Consider the following 18,362-nt stretch of genomic DNA (forward strand, 5'->3'; position numbering starts at 1 on the left):
TTTCCCCCAAGAAGCATTGACTGATTTAATAAAAGTCTCCTTTGTCGTATTACAAACACAAGCCCGTTTAAAGAGACAGCCCTCCTAAAAACTATCAACTCCATAGGAGGTAATTTTGGCATTGCAGTTCCTCAGAGACATCAGAAGCTAGTATGTAATTCAGGGTAAATTACCTCTCTCCTAAACTGAAATACTTATTTTGGATACATCATACCTATGAATTATACGGATACACATTCTTTGTGCTGGTGTCTAATGTAGCAGCCTTTATATAATGGAAACAGGCATTCTGTAGGCTGAAGCTATAGATGTAAGGATGTTCCTCACAAGTTAAATGCACTATTAGTATCTAATGTGCTGACAGACTGCCTCTAGATGGAGACAGAAAGTCAGATGTTCATCAGCTTCCCTCTGTGATGCAAGAAGTGGTGAGCTAAGAGAGACATTGCAAATGATTTCCCTTTGCCCAATCTGCCACCTTGGCACACAAATCACTCTGGACTAAACCATCCAAGAGGAAGGGGAATGAATGTCAAAAGAATACCAAGCTAGGTGTGACCCAGCCGGTCCAGCAACATGAAGCTGCATGTGGCAAGAAGCAGAAGTGATGTGGACATTAGAGCCAGGCTACCTTACAAGAGGGTCTACATATGAGGCAGAAGAGATCGTCATAAAAGGGTAGCACCAAGGCGGTTTTTGGCATTGCAGCCCTTTGAGGTTTAAGTCCACTACTGAATATTAGTACACTGTAAATAATACATAATGTGATCTATAGCACAGCATAAATTAGAAGGCTGTACATTTGATAGACCATTTTCCGATGTGATTATCTAAACCATGAAACTGTACCTAAGAAAAAAAATGTTTGTTTGACCATTTTAGTAATTCCAGGAATTCAAGTTTGTAGCATCAGTCTTGAAATTCTTTAAGCAAGCAGCACATTTCCGGCATTTACAGCTCTGATAGCATCTCCACCTGCATTCACACCTAAACGTTTTGCTGTGTGTTTCCCAAAGGGTGACAATGCTCAACATGAAGATTTCCATTATGTTCAACAGCGCCCATTCACACCTCAGCGTTGTGTCGCTTGTAGCTTGAAAAAAGTACAGGAGTTGTTTTCAGAGTTGCGCATTTTTTGACATCATAGACTTTAATGAGATCGCCTGAAAACTGTGTGTAATGCGTATTTTTTGTGGGATTTCGTGCCTAACAACCATTTCCTTCTCCTAATAACTAGCCTTTCATTGGCTGAAACAAAAATACTCAAACTTGAACGCTATAAAAACCTGCAAAAGCAACACTTTAAAATTGCCTGAATACTCTCATGTGAATGGGAATAAAGTGGAACTCCAATTAAATTATATTGAAATCTTTGGACAGAAAGACACAAATGTAATTTCCGGTAATGTACACCCCTAGGGGGCGCTGCATCATGCTAGCTGGGCTCATAGTACTCCAGGGCTCACACACACACACACATCACTGAGTTCCACTCAGTTCCAGAAGAAGGGCTGCTCCCGCTGCTGCCAGAAGAAGAGGAAGCTGCCATGATGCCACCTATCCAGCTAGAAGACTGCCAGAAAAGGGTTTTTTCTAACAATTATTAAAAGTGTTATTACTTGTAACAACCATTTGTACCTGAATCTGTCTTGATATCAGCCTCCTGAAAAACCCTGCACAGCAGCACTCACACTGGGAGAGGGAAGCCAGTTGGGCTTTTCTGCTTTGCAAAGTGCTGTTGGGCTAACATTGGGAACATGAGAGGAGAACACAGATGACCTAATGAATGTGCCACTGAGGGCGCTGGGGGAGGACAGGCAACCAAGGAAGCAGAATATTTGCAGCCGTTTTCTTTTTTTACAGTTACTCGATAGAGGTGAGTACCATTATCATGGTTTCAAGGGAAGATGAGTTCTGAAATGAGAGGAAGGGGGGGGGGGGGGATGCCTGCTGCTGTAATAGTAAGGCAGGACATAGAACTGAGATTCTGATTAACACCTGGACTTGTACTTTAACAGTGTTAATTTTTTGGTCCCAATATGAGGTTTAACAAGTTTAAAACTGAATTCAAAGTCTCTGTATTGGGTTGTCCACACTGCAGTTGTAGAACCTGAGTCATGACCACCACAGTATATGATTTAATACATTAGTTTGGAAAGCTGTCAATATCCCTGAACAATAGATATACAGTACTTGGTCATACACAGTAATGACACAGAAATATATTTTTATTCGATAGGACAACCAATCAGAACCAACCAGTTACTGATAGGGCTTCAGTCAACTTAAAGCTGATTTCACTTAGATTGTAAGCCCTCACGGGCAGGGCCCTCCTTACCACCTTGTCTTGAATTATATTGTGATTGTAATGTCTTCCTTATATTGTAAAGCGATGTGCAAACTATTGGCGCTATATAAATCCTGTATAATAATAATTTGGTTGCTACAGGTACTGCACTATGTAGTCCAGGGATGTCCAAACTGCGGCCCTCCAGCTGTGGTGGAACTATGAATCCCATGAGGCTTTGCAAGATTCTCACAGCCACAGACATGACTCCCGGAGAGAGATGCTTCATGGCATTTGTAGTTTCATCACAGCTGGAGGGCCGGAGTTTGGACATCCCTGATGTAGTCTATAAAGCCTGCTGGGAACAACCTTGAGCAGCTCAGCTCCAGGACATTACCCAAAAAGGTTTCTGGACAGCCTCTCTGACATCTCACAGTCATACATGATCATTGCAATTACAGGGGGGCAATTTGACCCAACTGGTTATATGTGGCCTTCAGACAAGCAGATGTTTATAATATCCTTATGAATCGAGCTCTGGAGCAGCTGAGTAATTAAACATTATTAAACCATCACCGTAGAGTGTTCTGGTGGTAAAGTGGTTAATATGAAATGTATATGGCGTTCCAGAGCGAATCTAATTGGAAGCAGTTTTCTCTATTTCTGGAGCAGGATGTCACTGCCATGTGTGTGAGCTGTGATTTGGGAGACACGAGGAGGCAGGGGTTCATTGGGATCTGTGAAATCCATCTTCTGGAGTACAAGGAGTGTGTGTGGGGGGGAGGGATAACTGGGCGATAACACTCTGTGTATTGAGGTAGTAGACAAAATATGGCAGGCAGGATATAGCTCTGTGCCCCCTAATTAGTTAAGAAGTTACTTTTTATCTCTATAAATAGGGGGATAACTGAGGATTCTTTGTACTGCCAGACCAGGGGGAATATAAATCAACAGAAAGAGGGGGGAATACATGCACACTGTCAAAATGGGAGTAATATATATCTTCCACCAGGAGGAAGAGGGGATAACTGTATCTTTGTAGTGCAAGCCTGAACAGTGGGGATATACAATAGATTTATGTGGCAGGGGAAGGAGAGAGGAGATGACTTTGCATCTCAAAAGAACTCTGTACCCTAAAACAAGGAGCAGTTATAAATATTATCACCATCATCCTAATAATAGGCCCTTCAGAATCCAGACCAATTCTCTCATCTCTGCACAACAAATTTTACATTGAAAATTGGTTCTCTGATTTAATTATAAGAACCAAGGCCACATTCATTACTAGGTGTGCCGTTGCAATGTGACCTATAAAATCAAAGACCATCTTTAAAGCTGACTCTATTGTATAGATTGAAGTAAAAAAAAAAAACTTATCCAGTGCGCAATGTATCCATGTAGCCATGTTATGAATATTTACCTTGTCCTGGGTAGCCTTGTATTCTTCTTCCTATCTAGTGTGGCCAATACAGCATTTGGTCCAGTGATCTCAGGAGGCTTTGGAGAGACATGGCCAGTCAGCTCTGTCTGATTTTAAAACCACAAGGCTAATGTTAAAAGCCGACAAAAAAGTAAAAAGATCAGAATTTCTCAGTTTCCATATACTTAAAAAAAAGAAGAGGTTTAACACAGATTAACGAGTGATAAAAATCTGTGTGTATTAGGACCCTTCACACTTCTGCAGCTTGCTGTAGTTTGATGTATGTCCTTAGTGCAGTGGAGGGCTCTGGCACAATGAACTGACAGCAATGGTATACATCCCAATCTCTCATTTGGAACCAAACACCTCAGTACCTCTTTCCTCCTCAAATGTCCCTCCTCTTGGTCTGATACACAGATATCTATGAAAATGTTCCATTTAATTAAAGTGTTAATTCTGCACTAAAACTTTCATCTTAATTCTTATTTATCTTGTTTGCGATTTTAAAAGCCAGCATAAAGAAGAAGTAATACTGAATTAAATACAAATTTAGGGTTTAACAAATCATTTTTGGCATATTAATTGTTAATGGTCCACATAACTGGGGGGTATGGCAGGGGTATGTTGGGAGGTAAGCAATGGAAGAATTTCACCCACCTGTAAAAGAAGTCACTTTAAGGTATATGAGCCGACAGGAGGAACCCCACGCTGAGGCCAGGGAGCAAATATTGTACCCATCTGCCCAATTAAATATGTAAACTCTTATGGGTAGGGCCCTCCTTGCCATCTTGTCTTGACTTGTATTGTAACTGTAATGTCCTTCTTCTATTGCAAAGCGCTGCGCAAACTGTTGGCGCTATATAAATCCTGTATAATAATAATACGTGCAGCACCTGGTGAGCAGAGAAGCTGCGGCTTTTCAATATATGGGCTGCTGGGCTTCCTTTACAGGTGAAGTATTGAGTAAAAGTGACCCAGTAGTGTCAGCTTGTTGAATCCGGGCTAATGGGTATGGCTCAGATGACAGCATCTAATGGTAACCTAAATATCACTGTTTCATGGTATGGAAGAGATCACTGCGCACAGCAAAGTGAACCCTGTGGCCACACTGTATTCTTCTTTCAGAGGTCTGACTTCTCCAAAATAATGAATGGTTGAGCTCCTGTTATTGTGTTACTCCATTTTGCACACTTGCTTTTTGTATCGATTCATTAAGTACGCTACAATATGTTCTAGCAGCTTTGCACAGACAACTGCATCGGCTTACACTTCGGCATTTATAAAAAAAAAAAGGGCATCTGTGATGTGTCTATTCATGGGATGTTGTTACATGTGTGTACAAAAAAAGCACATCTGAGGACCACATGAGAGGCAATGCAAAGCTTATAGAATGAACAAAGGCATTCCAGCGGCTGCAACAGAACTGCCCCAAAATGTAAAAGACCGTCAGACTCTTCCAGTGGGACATTACTGATACTTTTGCCTTTGAAACTAGTAAGCTTTGGAGTGCAATTTCTGTGGGTTGTTATCACTTTTGCCAAATTCCTTGTATTGCACATATATGGAAAAAGCAAATATGCCGCCTGACAGCTAACATTGGTGCTACTGCTGTGTGCACAGGTCCATAGCTGACTAATGGCAAAGGACTAGTCAGCAGTACTTCCTATGGTTTCTCTGCAGCTGATTTCTTCCCATTAACATGTCTTGTTCTGCACTGGGTCTCTGTATGGGGGCGCCATGCTGGTAGAAGTCAGAGCCTCCAACAAGGAGAACAGCAAGCGGCACAGTTGTGACATCACTAAATCTCACTGTAAATCACATTTGGAGCATTGTACTATCTATTGTACTAGCTATTAATCGCTAATACATGCTACTCTCCATGCTTCATTCCAAGAGGAACCATGTGCTTCAATCTATCGCTACTACTTGCAATTGCACCACTAAAATTGTCCATGCTCTCCTAGCCTGCCATCAACTCTGCTCTCTACTACTGTCAGCACATGTCAACAAGGCACAGCCTGATTTGTTAGAGTGCCATTTATTCCTCTTCCAGTCTTGGTGCTGTGATACAAAGAAACACAGGAAGCTGATATTATGAAAGATTAAAGCTGAACACCAGTATAAGCAAATATTGTTTAAATACAAAAGACATGTATATTCTTATTTAAATTGTATTAAATTGTCTTCATTAAAATTTGCAGATACACATCATGTCTGTTCCCATTTAACAGAAAATGTCACCTGATCAGGGGTGCCGGAATTTGTGTAAACTACTGTAAAGGAACACATGACTGATGAGGCAGAGATGAAAGTTATGCACTGAAGGGCAGTGTCCCCATCCCCTCCTCAACACCTCTGACTCACCAGCTATAAAGAAAACGATTCACATGAAAATATGACTTTAAGGAGAGAAAAGATGCCGCGTATTGGCTTTCACTCCTTTATGCTGTTGCTATTATGTTCGAAAAGGTGCACGTTTGTTTGCTTGTGATAAGCACAATATGGCAGGTCACACCAGGGCAAGTCTTCATTTCTACATGCAAATATGTTGTGAAGACATGCCGAGCACACAGTATAGGCTGTGACCTTACACACAATTCCAGAAAAACAACATTTCACTTTCCTGCCTGATAAAGGACTGGAGCGGTTCTGTTAATATGTGTTCAACGCAGACTGCCGTCACATATTTTTTCTAGTCCTGGAGAGAGTGGGGACACCCTGGAAACCTCGGGTCAGGTTCATACCGCTGTCTGTAGCCCTGCTTCCCCTCACTTCTTTTCTGGATGACATCTGTCACATTCTGACACACAGGGTGTCACCAAGATAGGAAGCAAAGTGAAATCCGTGACATTTGTCACTACTGATTGTGTCCAATTTCAGGAGCTCATCATACATTTTATATTTTTAAACATACAAAGTTAAAAAGAGAATTATATCTAAACCTTTCTTTTTACTTTAGTCCTCATTGGGGTCACAGGAATACATTCACTAATTACTATAGGGGATACTGCCCACTATATATGCTGTCAGCGCAGAGCTGCACCGCACTCGGGAAGGATCTGGACATTATTGTTGGAATCGACCCCACTGCCTGATTGACAGCTTGCTCTGCCAGAGCCAGCTGTGCCTGCCCCCTCCCCTGTCTGTCCCCCCAATGAATGTTGGAGGAACAGAGAGGTGAATCCCTGAGGGGAGCGGTGGCTGACAGTAACTGCTCTGTGCAAGGAGAAGACCGCGAGTTGGGCGATCAGCAGTTTGTGTTTGCTCAATTTTTGAGCTGTAGAGCCGGCGTGTGCAGCTGCAGTGTCACATGCCGGCTCAAACTATTAATTACTATTAAGTATTATCAATACTTCTCCTCTAATTGATATAGTGGGGAAAACCTGACCACCTCTGCAGTACTCCCATAGAAGGATGCTTTCATGCATTTAAAGCTGAACTCCGGGATAAGGAAATATTGTCTGAGACATGTGTATTGTTACTTGAATCTTGGCGAACTTTGTGTATTTCTTTCAGGTCTGTGTAGTAATCCAATGTGAAACTTTACCTCTGTGCAGGAGCTTCCTATAATAAAGACTGGTCACTGCTACCCTCTTTCCTTGTGCGGGGCGACTGGTCTTGTCTCTGCCCTCCCCTGTAGTTTTCTGCAGGCAAGCTGTAGTGGGTGGAGTCTGCTGGGCCCCTCCCACAGCTCTGTTCTCTGCACAGTGATGATGTCACTGCTACATGTACAAAGCAATAAATGGATTTACAAAGGCATTTGGTGCACACAAAGTGGATTCGTATACAACTTTGGTGGCTATTGAATAATATATTTAAATAGATATTTTTGAAGCTGGAGTTCAGCTGTAAGCACATCAGTAATGTTAGTGAACCTGTATTTATGAAATATTTCCACAAACAATAATAATAATCTGCTATATTCCCCAAGAGAACCCCAAACCTGAGAAACATCTGGCAAGCAAATATTCCGAAAGTTAACGCACCACCCCCTCCCCCATCATTGTAAAATATAATGGGGGTACCTCTCCATACAGAGTGTCAGAGAAATCCACTCGCTTTCCGAGATCTGAAAACACGCTGCTATCTTCCCTCTATGGTTATTGCTTTGTATGTCTCCCTGACTAAAAACGATTGTTAGTATGCTTTGTGCACAGCAGAGAATTGTGGGACAGGTCGTTTCCCAGCATACAGATAGATTGATGAGTAAGTATAGTACACACAGAGGTGGCAGCTGTGGGAAGTAGAACGCCTGTCCCTTACATGGCAGAGTGACACAGACTGAGAAACTGTGACTGCTTTCATTTGTCTGGCACAATCCCACAAGTTACATAACTGTGTCTGTGGTGATGACACAACAGAAGTATGCATTTCACGCCGTCCTGAAAGCCAGTTTAAAAAAAGACTGCAGGGCTTTATTTAGTTGTGTGCTTCAAAGAACTATGACAGGCAGTAACCCATGGCAACCAAATGTCAGTTTTCACACAACAGTAGCATCCCATCCCTAGCATCATCTGTTGAACAAGCAGAAGATAATAGCACAGCAAAGGGGTTTTCCTAGGAAATAATGATGATGATGAAAATAAATACAGTTCTTGCTGCAATACTTTCTTTCTCTCCAGCAATGTCTTTAGCAGACTCACCCCTTTTGGTTGTCCAGCACCAGGGTAAATGATGCAGAGTTTTATTCCTGTAAATTTAGCACATCATGGGCCCATCCCCTGTGGAGCTTCCCAATGGCACCCTTGGCTTACAGTATAATGATGGGGAGAATGGCCAGGTACTGATGTCATTACACTGCTAGCATAATTCAGGGTTGCCGATCAATGGGGAAGGCGAAGAGGACCCTATGTGCCACATGGCCTGCCTGAAGATATATATTTATCTTCTATATCTATCTATAGATAGATATATATATATTGGTTGGTAGAAATCATTAGATACCCTCCAACAATGATATCCAGCATGGATAGAGGAATCTCCACTGCTTCTGCAGCTGTTGAATACCCAAACAATGCCAACATATCACTGGATGCATAGCACTGATTGGGCAATAATTTTCTACCTGGCTTCTTCGAAAAAAGTCACCTAAAATAAATGACTTCTGCTGAATGGAGTGGTGCCACCACGGCCACCTACAGCTCGAATTTCTGCTGAATTGGCCAAAATTCTAACTCCAGCTTTAGGCTTTAAGTTACCAGTAGGTGGGATTAGCATAAGGGGGGCCTAAGGGCAGATCATCACTCTCAGTACGGGGAGCTCTGCATTGAAGAGTACCGCCTCTCTGAGGTATTGTGTCACAGTTCTTAGCAGCTTACTTCTGTCACACTAATAAAATATTATTTCTGATTGGTTGCCGCCTATTACTGGTTGCAGCGAGCAAGCTAACGACATCACTTTTTGTGAGAATATTACATATTTGACGTTGATGTATGGCTTATTATTTTACTCCTTTTTACAGAGCAAATATATCCAGCAGTGCTTTATAGAGAATACTGTAAGTGTTAACATCCGTCCCTGTCCCCAGAGGAGTTTACAATCTAATGACCATACCGCAGTAATAAAGTCAATTCATCTACCAGAATGTTTTTGCATTCTGTAAGGAAACTGGATCACCCAGAGGAAATCCATGCAAAGTCACAGAGAATATACAAACTGTGTGTAGGCAGTAAGTATGTGTGTGTGTGTGTGTGTGTGTGTGTGTGTGTGTGCTGAGATCTCATAGCTGCAAGGCCAAAGTGCTAGCCACTAAGGCACCAAGCTGCCCACAATCCACAACATCTATTATGTTAGGCTTTCCTCCCATATAGTATATGTACACTGTGTTGCAGGTTCCCTTGCCATTTCTCTCTTGGTAGACATTTGCAGGGTCCTTAACCGTGGTAAATGTTAGTTTACATGCTACATGCTACGCCTCTAATCTCTTACTGTTGCAATGTCTCCTAATGTCCTGATCATGGTTTGTTCTCTGGAATCTATGGGGCTTCCCAAAATGCAGTCCCAACAGAACCTCTTATTTTGTGTACAGCAACAGTAATACATGGGTTCCAGTGAAGTGTCTCTTCCTAGGCTGAACTGATGGCAGGAGGAAGCATATCTTTAGCACCCTCTCCCCCAATGATCACTTAAACTGTAGCACTATAAATGTATAGCAAATCACGAGGTGTAGCTTGGGGGTACTCTGTGTAAGACATTTGTGAACACAGCCACCAACATTTACACAACTGTGTCATCTCTGAGCCATGATATCAGTCCAGGAAATAGATGCCGAATCTTAATACCTGGATAAATATGGTTCTAGCCATCAGGAAAGAAAAGCAAATGAAGGCATTGTCAGGGAGAGTAGCGCGCTCTCTGTGAGGGTAGTACTGCACTTAAACATTACTTAGCATGCAGGCACTTAAAGCTGAACTTCAGTACAAATAAAATTGTTACCCTAGCACTGGGTCTCCACTGCATTGAAAGGGTTAAATACGTGTCTCCATCTGGGAGGGGGAGACAGAAAAAGCAGTTATAATAACCTTAGCCCTCATTAACATAGGCTTCTTCCCAGCTGCATGACTGGTCCCCCGAAGCCTCTTCTCCACCATTCTGTCAGTCGCAGGCACTATGACACCATCACTTACAATGCAGGCTTACAGTCCTGCATTGTTAGTGAGGACACTGAGGGCCCGTCTACAAAACAGAGCGTTGGAGAAAGAGAGAAAGAAGAACCCCAACTGCCGGAATAGCAAGGGATAGAGTAAAACTGCTTTTTCTGTCTTCCCTTGACAAAAACGAGCATTTAACCGTTGAAATACAGGGGAGTCCCATTGCAAGGGTAATGTTATACTTTACCCAGAGTTTAGCTTTAACACGACAAAATAATAGGATTTTTGTACTCACCGTAAAATCCTTTTCTCTCCATTCATTGAAGGACACAGGGCAACAGATCGGAGATCCTGTATGGTAGGGTATATCGCCACCTGCAGGAGTGGGATGCTAGGCACATAACAAAAAGACAAGACAGCCTAGGGGCGGCCCCTACTGGTGGCCCAACCCCCCACTTGCTGACAAGTCTCCAGTTAGTAACAAGCAGTTAGGAGTGTACACCCATAGAAAGAGGGCGGGACCTGTGTCCTTCAATGAACGGAGAGAAAAGGATTTTACGGTGAGTACAAAAATCCTATTTTCTCTCCCGTTCATTGAAGGACACAGGGCAACAGATCGGAGATCCTGTATGGTAGGGACGTCAGCAAGCAGTAACCCCTGAGGGATGGGCAAACAACAACAAATAACCCAAGAACCCCTCAAAGAGCCGCCTGCAAAACCTTGCGCCCCAAACCAGCATCCGCCGATCCTAACACATCCATCTTGTAGAACTTGACAGAGGTGTGAACCGAAGACCAAGTAGCGGCCTTACAAACCTGAGAAACAGAGGCACCATGGCGAAAGTCCCAGGATGCCCCAACAGCCCTAGTGGAATGGGCAGCGACAGGAAAAGGGGGCTCCTGCCCCTTAACGGCGTACGTCTGTACGACAACATTCCGAATCCAACGGGAAATGGTAGCCGCCAAGGCGGCTCGACCCTTACTAGGGCCCCCCGCGAGCACAAGCAAGGAATCTGTCTCACGGAACAACGCAGTAGTGTCCAAATAGACACGAAGAGCGCGAACCACATCCAGGCAATGCAGCGCCCGTTCCTTCCTGTGCACCGGCTTTGGGCACAAGGAAGGCAGGACAATGTCCTCATTCAAATGGAATGCCGACACAACCTTAGGCAGGAAGGCCGGCCGAGGCCGGAGAACCGCCTTGTCCCTATGAAGAACCAGAAACGGCGACCTGCGTGACAAAGCAGCCAACTCGGACACCCATCGAACGGAGGTGATGGACACCAAAAAGGCCACCTTCTGGGACAAGGACAGAAGCGGAATTCGCGAAGGAGGCTCAATTGGAGATTCCTGCAGGACTGAAAGCACCAGGTTAAGATCCCACGGAGCCAAGGGCGAACGGACCGGGGGCGCAATACGCGTAACCCCCTGGACAAAAGTGCGGACCAGAGCCTTAGAAGCCAAGGGCCGCTGGAAAAGCACCGTCAGGGCAGAAATTTGGCCTTTCACCTGAGCCACCCCGCGCTGCAAAAATTTTGGCGACGGAAAACAAGCGCGGAGACCAGGCCCCAGCTTCGCACCAGGCAAAATAGGCCATCCACGTGCGGTGGTAGATCCTCCTGGAGACCGCCGTGCGCGCTCTAGGCATCGTGGAGATGACCGCATCAGACAACCCCCGGTCCCTCAGGACCTGGCTCTCAACAGCCACGCCGTCAAAGCCAGCGACTGTAAAGAAGGATGGAACACCGGTCCCTGGGAAAAAAGGTCTGGACGCAGAGGCAGCTGCCAAGGAGCGTCCACCAACAGTTGGACCACATCCGCGTACCACGCCCTCCGTGGCCGATCCGGAGCCACGAGGATGACGAGGACGCCTTCGGCCGCGATCCGACGCAGCAGCCGAGGCAACAGGTAAAGCAGGGGGAAGGAATATATTGGACTGTAAGGTTCCCATGGAGCCACCAGTGTCCGAGACGTGAGCCAACCAAAAGTCCGCAAAGAGCCGCAGGCGCGCCCCCCCCCCCCGAACCGGGGGTCGACCTTAATGCGGATGGGGGCTTGCCCGCGGGCTTGGCAAACTTAGGCTGCCAGGGACGTTTGGTAGACTGCGAGGAGGAGGCTTTGGTGAACTTGCCGCCCTTCTCGGAGGCCGGAGGGGGCCGAAAAAGCAGCTTGTGAGGGCGAAGGAGGGCCCAGGCTTCCGACGCTGCTCCGGCTTGCGTGCCTGAGGCAGGAAGGTACTCTTACCCCCCCGTCAAATCCTTGATGATTTCATCCAGGGTGGAGCCGAACAGACGATCCCCAGTAAAGGGGAGCTCCGTCAGAGCCTTCTTGGAAGCCTGGTCAGCCGACCAACACTTAAGCCAAAACAAACGACGAAGCGTGACCGCCGACATGGACACCTTCGACACCAGGGGTGCCGCATCCAAAGCGGAGTTGCAAACATACTTAAGGCCCTGCACTAGCTGTTCCACCAGATCCACGTAAGCGGGGGAGACATTCTCCTCCGCGAGGCCCTGATGCAACATCTTCGCCCACTCCGTCAGGGTCTGAGAGACCAAGGCAGATGCCAAGACCGGGCGCATAAGCACACCTGACACTGAGTACAAGGTGCGGGAAACCGCCTTTCTATCGGTGGGGTCCTTAAAGGACGGCGAGTCTTCCACCGGAATAAGCGTGGCCTTGTTCAAGCGTGAGACCGGGGGGTCCACCACAGGCGGAGATGACCATTTGGACAGAAAAGCCTCCTCAAAGGGATAACGGACCGAGAACTGCTTGGGAAGTGCAAAAGACTTTGTGGGTCGCTTCCATTCCTTATAAATGAAATCATCAAAAAAAGGAACGTAAGGAAACACCTTGGTGGAACGCCTGCTCTTATGCGTCTAAAACTGCACGGGCGACATCGCCGAAGAGCCGGAAGCCTCCTCGATTTTAAGTGTCTCCCTGACCGCGCGCACTAAAGCTGCAACCAGTTCACGCTCCTGAACCATGAGCGCAGATGCAGACTCATCCCCGTTGGCCGACTCCGGCTGGGAGGAATCACCCGGGTCCCGCGTAGGCGACGCCGAGGGAAGCTCCCCTTCCTCCTCGGAGTCCCCCGACTGGACTGCAGACGGTAAAGGCAAAGCCCGCTTTTTAGGAGGACGCTGCGTTAAGGCGCGCTGAATGTGCGACACAAACCCATCCGTAGTAGTGAGAAAAACTTCTAAGGACAGCGCGGTACCCGCGGCACCGACCCCCCCTCCTGAGGATCCCGAGGGTCGCACAGGCGTACAGGACGCACAAAGAGGGGATCTAGAGGGGTCCGCAGAGCGCAGCCCACAACCCTCACATGGCAACCCAGATGGCTCGTCCCTGCGATCCATGCTACACTGCACAGCAACTGCCCCAGCACCAGACGACCGCCACAGCAAAGGGAGAGACCCCAGCAGTACTCACGACCCCCGGCTGTACTGACTTCCACTAGTACCAGCAGCGTCCGACCCGCACAGAGGAGAGCTATGCCCTGTGTCCATCCGCAGCGCCGTCTCAGGCCGAAAGGAGGACCCTCCCCATCCGCCCTGGGTTTAAAAGGGAGCCTGGGGCCGAAGTGACATAACGAAAAGGGCGTCTGCCCTTATCCAAGATGGCGGCCGCGGAGCCGCCTGGAGGCCGCAAACCGCCAGGGCCTCACACACGGTTCCCCACTCTCACTAGCCCCTTAGACCGGGTCCACACCGGGGCCCACCGCCCTGCACACTGCCCAGGCCTGGCAGCAGCCCCACAGCACCATAAGGTAGGGGGGAGGAGGGGGAGAGGGAGAAGTCAGGAGGCTGCAGCTGTGACAAAGCACAGTGCAGCCAGCTTACCTGCACTGTCGGTCCCTGGGACACAGCCACCGCAACCGCATACATACCCCCAGATGGAAGTCCAAACTCCAGAAGACAGGGTGTGCAGGAGACGGTAGCAGAAACGCTCCGACCGTAGTCGCGGCGCCGCCAGCCTGAGGGGAGTTCTGTGACCGGCAGGTCGATACCCCCGGTCATATGCACCCCTACCCTGGGACGAACCCGCAGGCGTCACGAGGGACCCATGTCGCAGTCGACCCACCGAGGCAGAGTCGGCATGCGCTCGATGGTCACCCAGGGAAGACCACAAGGATCCACAGTCGTCCAGCACGTCGCCCTGGTGACACTTACATAGTTACATAGTATTTGAGGTTGAATAAAGACACATGTCCATCAAGTCCAACCTATTGTGTGTGTGTGTGTGTGTAAAGATCCCCGAGTCATCTCGTTTTTAGGAGTACTTGTACCCCTGTATATTACCGTTTCTCAGGAAATCGTCCAGAAGCTTCTTGAACGATTCCACACTATTAGCTGAAATCACTGCTTGTGGCAACGAGTTCCAGACCCTAACCGCGCGAACTGAGAAGAACCCCCTCCGCCCCTTGTGTTTGAATTTTCACTTGCTAGAAGAAAGCAAATCAAAGGAAGAAAGAACAAAAATTTTCAGAGAGAAAAAATATTTAGCTCCTTACTCCTGATGCTAGGCAAAAAACTGGAGACTTGTCAGCAAGTGGGGGGTTGGGCCACCAGCAGGGGCCGCCCCTATGCTGTCTTGTCTTTTTGTTATGTGCCTAGCGTCCTTCTCCTGCAGGTGGCGATATACCCTACCATACAGGATCTACGATCTGTTGCCCTGTGTCCTTCAATGAACGGGAGAGAAATACTGGATTCTAGGTTCTCCCGAGCTTCTCTTGTTCACCTGTGTTTGAACGGTTAAAGTTCACTTTTGGGTGTACTACTCCTGTGCAGAGTCCAGAGAGAGAATATTAACTCTTCCCCAACAGCATACTACAGAGCAATGATCCAGGATAGGCTAAGCTTCATATTCTTTACCACTTATCTTCTTTTTTAGGAGGATGCTGGAAACACCACAAGCTGTACAAATCATTCTAAACTGTGGGTGCCAGCTGTCAGAATGCAATCATTCAGCAGGGGAGATTCCCCCTTCTACATGGATGGACAGAATAAGGCATTTTGCTCTATTCAGCCCATGGACTGAAAAAGAAAAAACACCAGGTTTATGGCCAGCTTTACACTTACCCATTACAAAAAATGGACCAAAAGTCATCCCTTTGCATTCTGCTCAGTTTCAGAAAGGGCGATCTAACTGTGGGCGGAAAGTGCGTTTGGGGTGCCATTCAAATGAATGGCAACGCAATGCATCTCCCATACAGACACAATCTCACACACTCAGACATTCTCACACACACTAGAAAAAATGTTTTTCGTTTTTTTTAAGATCCACCCTAGATCCAATAATAGATCCAAGGTAAGTCTTCCTACCTTATGAGAACTGGAGTGGATCCTCAGCCTTGAGTCCAGTGTGGTCTGCTGTGCTGTAATGGAGCTCCATATGTGCATCACTTGTACAACGGCGACCCACTGAACACAGGGTTGCGACTCACCACTTGAGAACCAGGGCTTTAGAGTATCACTCAACCTGAAGTAAGAGGTGCCGTAATGTGAGTTCGTCTTTAGGTTCTCCCCCTAATTTACAAGTTGCTGATACTCTGTTGCTTAGGTAAGTCACTCTGGGGTTCCCTGTATTTGTGTAACATTATATATATGGCCAGATTATTATGACCACCCCATCAGTACTTTGTTGGGCCACGAGATGACTCCACGAGATGACTTCGTTGGGCCGCCTCGTGACTCCACGAGATGTTGAAAGTTGATGCGAGGCATCTGACACTGTACTGTTGCCCTTCTGTTGTCTTGTACCAGTCTTGCCACTTTCTGTTCTGCCGTAACATTGACTAGTCGCGGACGGCCACAATTCGCACGTTCAGACCCCGATTTTCGGCTGACAGTCCAGTCTTTAAACACTTTAACAACAGCTGCTCTTGAACATTTAACGAATTCTGCTGTTTTTCTGATACTCGCTCCACGGCTCGCGCCAACAATCATCCCACGTTCAAAGGCTGTTAAATCGCATTGTTTACCCATATCTTCAGAAAAAAATCACTTCTACTGTCGTGGTAAACAACCTGCTTCCCTATTTATAATAGTCTAGCAACTTCAGCGCGAAATTATAGCTAATTTGCCTACAAACGTCAGGTGGTCATAATAAACTGGCCACTCAGTGTATATATGCACACACAAGTATTATAAATAAATAGGTAACGATTTGTTCCATGCTTCTAGCATGTTGGACTTCAGAGCACGCTGAGAAGCGAACATGACGCCGCCCTGGCAAGAAATTAATGATTCTCAAGCCACCTACATTTTCAAAGCTTGTATTGAACTGTCATAAAACAAGCAGCAGGTTGCCTTGAGGGCCTAAAGCGAGGATAAGCACAATACAATAACACAATAAGGGTTGCAATGTAACTCTTCAGGGTGATTCAACCTTTGTATTCAGCAGATGAGGGTTTTACGGGCATACATGCAAAGCCATGATACTGTAAAGGAATACTACTGTATATCCATAAGCAAAGCCTATAAACCTGCAAGTGTTATCTATTGCTACACCGGCAATAATCTTGCAAAGGTAAAATAGCCAAAGTGTCTTCAAGGCAGCTGGCAGCCCTGAACGATGCCTCCTGCCACTGTGATTTGCAGAAATAAGCCAACATGTAATTAGAACAGTTCCTTCCTGTTAGTAAAAGACAGTCATCCAGACAATCCTTACTTAGCCGAACCCTAATTCAGTTTTCAGTAGTTGAAGTGTCTGGTAGACTTTCACCTCCACATATAACTTACTGTAGTAAGGTAAATGATTTTACAGTGGGCCATAGGAGCTATGCTCCTATGGTCCAATAGTAGTTTTTATTACTACTACAAATTTGTTAAGTTTGGAGAACTGAACTGATGGTGGTTATGAAGGTGGAGTGGGCGCTGTGACTGGGAAAGTCAATGTGGGTGAAAGGGAAGTGCTGTGATTGGGGGGGGGAACAGGAGGAGTGCACTCTGACCAGGATATAGGAGGGTGGAAGTGATGTGCAATGAACCAAGGGGTAGGGGTGGCAAGGTGGGTGGGATTGGGGAAAGTGCTGTCAATAAGGTTTGAGGTGGTGGGAGAAAGGTGATAGGTAAAGTGGGTAGGAGGCGCTGGGATGGGGGTTGAGTTGGGTGGGAGGTGCATTGGGGGGACGAGGGGGTGAGATAGGTGGGTGTTACTGGGAGGGATGTGCTTTTATCAGGGGGAAAGGTAAATAATCTCTTCTTTACAGGGTTGCTTTAAATAAGGGTCTGCTTCAAACATCCACTAGGTGGTGATTTTTGTGTTTCATTTTTGCCTTAGGGTATTACGCTTTACGGCAGAGCAAGCTTCTCAGATGTACATTTATAAATGCAGATAAAATGTCTTTAGGGCTCAGAACAGTTCTTGATGATGGGAAATTGTCTCGGGTGCGCAGACACTCCAGCTCACGTATAAAAAAACATGAAGTGACTGATCTAGCGTGGAAATAGCCTGCATTCCAGACTTGACGCATGCATTCCATTCACAGCCCTGGAGAAGCAAGCTCAGGTGATAAACAAAGTAAAGAGCATTTACCTTTTTTCATCTGGCTCTGACAAGCAGTCCAGCCCGCTAAGATTCTGGTCCATTCAACGTAATTCCATCCAGAACCAATCAGAAGAGACCAAGGCGGGCTCCGCCCCCAGCTGCCCGAGGTTCATGAGACACCGCCGCGTTCACATGGAGGCAGGTCCTACGCCCTCCCAGGACAGACCATTCCCTCCTCAGAAGGGGACATAGAGATAGGGCCTTTATTCCTTAGGGCCCCCTGAAAGACAAAAGCAGAAAATAAAATGACTATTTCAATGCATCAGTCTGCACATATGAAATATAAATATGCATACATACACAACATAGAATACTCTATGCTGGCTTAGCAGGAGGCTTAAACTAATTCGGGAGCTGGACTTTGTTCTATCAATAAGGTGCTGATATTATCCAAACTATATTTCTACTTCATCCTAATGAAGTGCTTACAGGTGAAACTCGAATAATTAGAATATTGTGCAAAGTTCATTTATTTCACTAATGCAACTTAAAAGGTGAAACTAATATATGA

General features: G+C 46.2%; 1 protein-coding gene across 2 annotated transcripts in view; it reads right to left on the bottom strand.

Annotated features, from left to right (window-relative positions):
• Positions 1-18,048, bottom strand: part of LOC108797874 (thyroid hormone receptor alpha) — an 82,865-nt gene extending 64,817 nt beyond the window's left edge. For both annotated transcript variants that reach the window (XM_018569566.1, XM_018569567.1), the window contains exon 1: positions 17,840-18,048. In XM_018569566.1, the coding sequence (XP_018425068.1) occupies positions 17,840-17,892 (53 nt within the window). In that variant the 5' untranslated portion in view covers positions 17,893-18,048. The remainder of the gene's footprint in view (positions 1-17,839) is intronic.
• Positions 18,049-18,362: the final 314 nt, after the last annotated feature.

The sequence above is a fragment of the Nanorana parkeri genome, unplaced genomic scaffold (assembly GCF_000935625.1).
Source record: "Nanorana parkeri isolate BGI_ZX_2015 unplaced genomic scaffold, ASM93562v1 scaffold1358, whole genome shotgun sequence".
NCBI lineage: Eukaryota > Metazoa > Chordata > Amphibia > Anura > Dicroglossidae > Nanorana > Nanorana parkeri.